This window comes from Pristiophorus japonicus, chromosome 2 (assembly GCF_044704955.1).
Source record: "Pristiophorus japonicus isolate sPriJap1 chromosome 2, sPriJap1.hap1, whole genome shotgun sequence".
Taxonomy (NCBI): domain Eukaryota; kingdom Metazoa; phylum Chordata; class Chondrichthyes; family Pristiophoridae; genus Pristiophorus; species Pristiophorus japonicus.
In genome coordinates, this window is record NC_091978.1 from 241,301,584 (window position 1) to 241,304,653 (window position 3,070).

The 3,070-nt window shown below is 39.0% G+C and overlaps 1 protein-coding gene across 1 annotated transcript; it reads left to right on the top strand.

The window, feature by feature from the left end:
- Window positions 1-713: 713 nt before the first annotated feature.
- Window positions 714-2,839, top strand: LOC139233505 (interleukin-8-like). Its single transcript, XM_070863910.1, has 4 exons — window positions 714-791; window positions 1,237-1,366; window positions 1,589-1,668; window positions 2,705-2,839. Exons 1-4 carry the CDS (start codon window positions 731-733, stop codon window positions 2,722-2,724), a joined length of 291 nt encoding a protein of 96 aa, XP_070720011.1. The 5' UTR covers window positions 714-730; the 3' UTR covers window positions 2,725-2,839.
- The last annotated feature ends 231 nt before the right edge of the window (window positions 2,840-3,070 follow it).

Here is a 3,070-nt window from a genome sequence, read left to right on the forward strand (position 1 = left end):
AGATAGATTTTTGGAGTCATGGGGAATCAAGGGATCTGGAGATCGGGCGGGGAAGTGGAGTTGAGGTCGATGATCAGCCATGATCTTATTGAATGGCAGAGCAGGCTCGATGCGTCATAGGGCCTACTGCTGCTTCTAATGTTCTTGTGTTCTTATAAGGACTTGATTAGATGATCTTTGACATTAAAACCCAGAAATATTGGGGAATATTTCAATTTCAATGGAGGTACACAATGAACAGTAATGGATCAGCACCCCATTAAATTCCGTGACTAATTCTTTTTTCCAGTGACGTAAATGGAAAGAAAAATCAGGCAGGATATATAATGGGTGACTGATCCGCTACTACATTTTTCGCACCTTCTCCAATTATGAATTTTACACCACTTTTCTAAAAGTTGCAATTAAATCTTTAAAATCAAGACATAAATATTCACCGCCTATCACAACAAATTATCTGCCTGTTGCTGCTGTAATTGATGTAGAAGTTCTGAATATATTTTAAACTGCAAAAGTGAAAGAAGATCTGACTCGGGAGCAGGGAAATTCCCTTCCACGAATGTTTGACAGCTTTCACTTCTCGAGATTGTGCAAAGTGAAAGTAGAGGAGCTCAATAAATAGGAGTTCGTTGGACCTTTCTTCAGCAGAACTTCATTCTGCAGAGAGAGAGTCACTGAGGTAGACAGAAGATCCTTCAGCAGAAATCTATTCAGCAGCACACAGTCAAAGATGAACAGGACAGCTAATGTAAAAATTCTCATCCTGCTTCTGTGTGCCATCACTGCACAGGGTACGTTGATATTTTAATCTTGTGTTTTATTTCTTATAGCACTTTAGTGTGGGAAGGAGTCTATTTGTTGAGTTACTGATCCAGCCATACATGTCCCAGTGTGCTGTTTGTTTATGCACTGAACTATTAATTGGTTGCAGATCTTATTGATAATGCATTGCTGTTTTGAATACTGACTTCACAAATATAGCTGCATTCAATAATTTTAATCCCCATTTACTTAAAGCTTTAAGTTTCTTTCTTCCACATTTTTATAAAACAGATATGAGTCATCTCCAGGTTAATACAATAATGAATTTGAGTAGTATCAGTTTGGTCAGATAGCTGATATTCCCTTGTGGACTATAATGGAATAAATAAAAAGTCTCACTGCTGACACTTAGTGCCAGGATTCTCTCCATGTCAATCGATAATTGAATCTAACATATATTGATTTTTCTTACAGGTATTCCAATCCCAGGAACCCAAGGACGATGCCAGTGCATTCAGACCAGTTCTGATTTTATCCATCCGAGGCTCATCCAGAGTTTGGAATTTTTTCCCAGTGGATCGCACTGTGAGACACTGGAGATAATGTGAGTAGGTGTGGCAGAATATCACCTTTCACCTTTCTCCATTGAGATGTTAATTTACGAAGCTATGCTCTTTTTGCAAACTTGTTGGAACAATCACAGTTTGTTTATGAGGCAGAGTTGAAGAATTTTCTTTAATACTTTTACTGAATTCTCACCTTTCAGTGGATGAAAGGCATGAAATTTCTGTGGATTAGATTTTAAAGGTTCACCTTCTCTTCACAGTGTCACCAAAAGAAATGGGAAAAAATCATGTGTGAGTCCTGATGCCAAGTGGATGCAGATTATCATAAAAGCCAAGAAAGGTTGGTGTTTTGTGTCTATCAGAGTTCAGACTTTGCGTGTGAATAAATACAGATACAGTGAATTATTTTATCACCATGTTTGTCCCCTCCTCCTTGGCCGAGGGTGTTAACTCCTCTCTGCTGCACATTCCCACTGGCTTTTGGTGCATTCTGCTACTTTGCCAAAGTGACCACCATTTATGTGTGAGCAATGACAGTGGATATTCGCAAAATATTCAGCCACAGTTTGTAGCCGGGCGGAGCGCTACTTTGTCCTCACCCAACATCCATATATGGTAAATCCAGGAGCGTGGGGGGTCTTTGGATAGCATCAGGTACAGGACTGCTGGGTGATTTTATGCTACTTAACCCACAATGCTGAGACTAGATGGGACATTTGCTACCCATCTGAGATCAGCCAATTAACCACAGACGAGGGATCGAAACAGGGACCTTAAGATTAAAATAGTTAATATATATCTTCACCAGTTTCATTTCCTTTTCCTGCTGCCTTCCTTCGTTCATGGTCAGCTCCACGATTTAATGTTCAGCTGCTGGAATGCCGTAAGCTGCTGAATGCATCATTTCTTAACCTTTTATGATCTATTCCATTTTAGTCTTTAAAGTAATAAGTTCTGGCAGACTCTCATCAGAACCGAGATTTTAAATGCATATATTTTTTCAAGTTATACAGAAAAGTTCTTAAGGAAAATCTCGACCATCTACTCTTCCAGTTTTGTGTCATACACCATTGCCAGAACTCAGGATTTAGTTTACCATTTACTGACTTTGCATTATTCCACGAATGTGCTTGATTCACCAAATAATTTTTCTCTCTCCTTTCCCGTGCATCCTGCATGTTAAAACCATGTTACAAAATCAGTGAGGTGTTAACAAAATCGCAAATGTTAGCAATGCTGCTCACTTTGCGTCAATGTCAGATTGATAAGTCTCCATAATTACGTTGTTGAAGACATTGTGCACTTTATTAAAGTAAATATCTGCAGTTGTTAGTGGGTAAAAATAATGTTAATTTTATTATTTTATTTTATTTTAGGTGGCAGACGACACAATTGAGAAATGAAGCTACAATGGGCTGGACTTGATTCCACACCTGGGTAACCTGGAGTACAATGAACGTTGCAATGAAGGAAGCTCTGTCCAGGGCGTTACCTCTCTGATGTCACCTTCAGAAAGCTTTTTGGAATATTTGCTGTTCAGTGTTTGCCTAAACTGATTTCACCATTTAACCCTGTTGCGCTGTAATTGTTTAACGCAGTCTAAGAAAACAGTCTGATCTTCCTTGTTAAACTTTGTGCCAAGACTGAAGTGTCTTTCCCAGGGTGTGATGTGTTTGATCATTGAGAGTGGACTCTGGTACTGTTACAAGTTACTCTGCGACTGAAGTCAATTTGTTTACAGT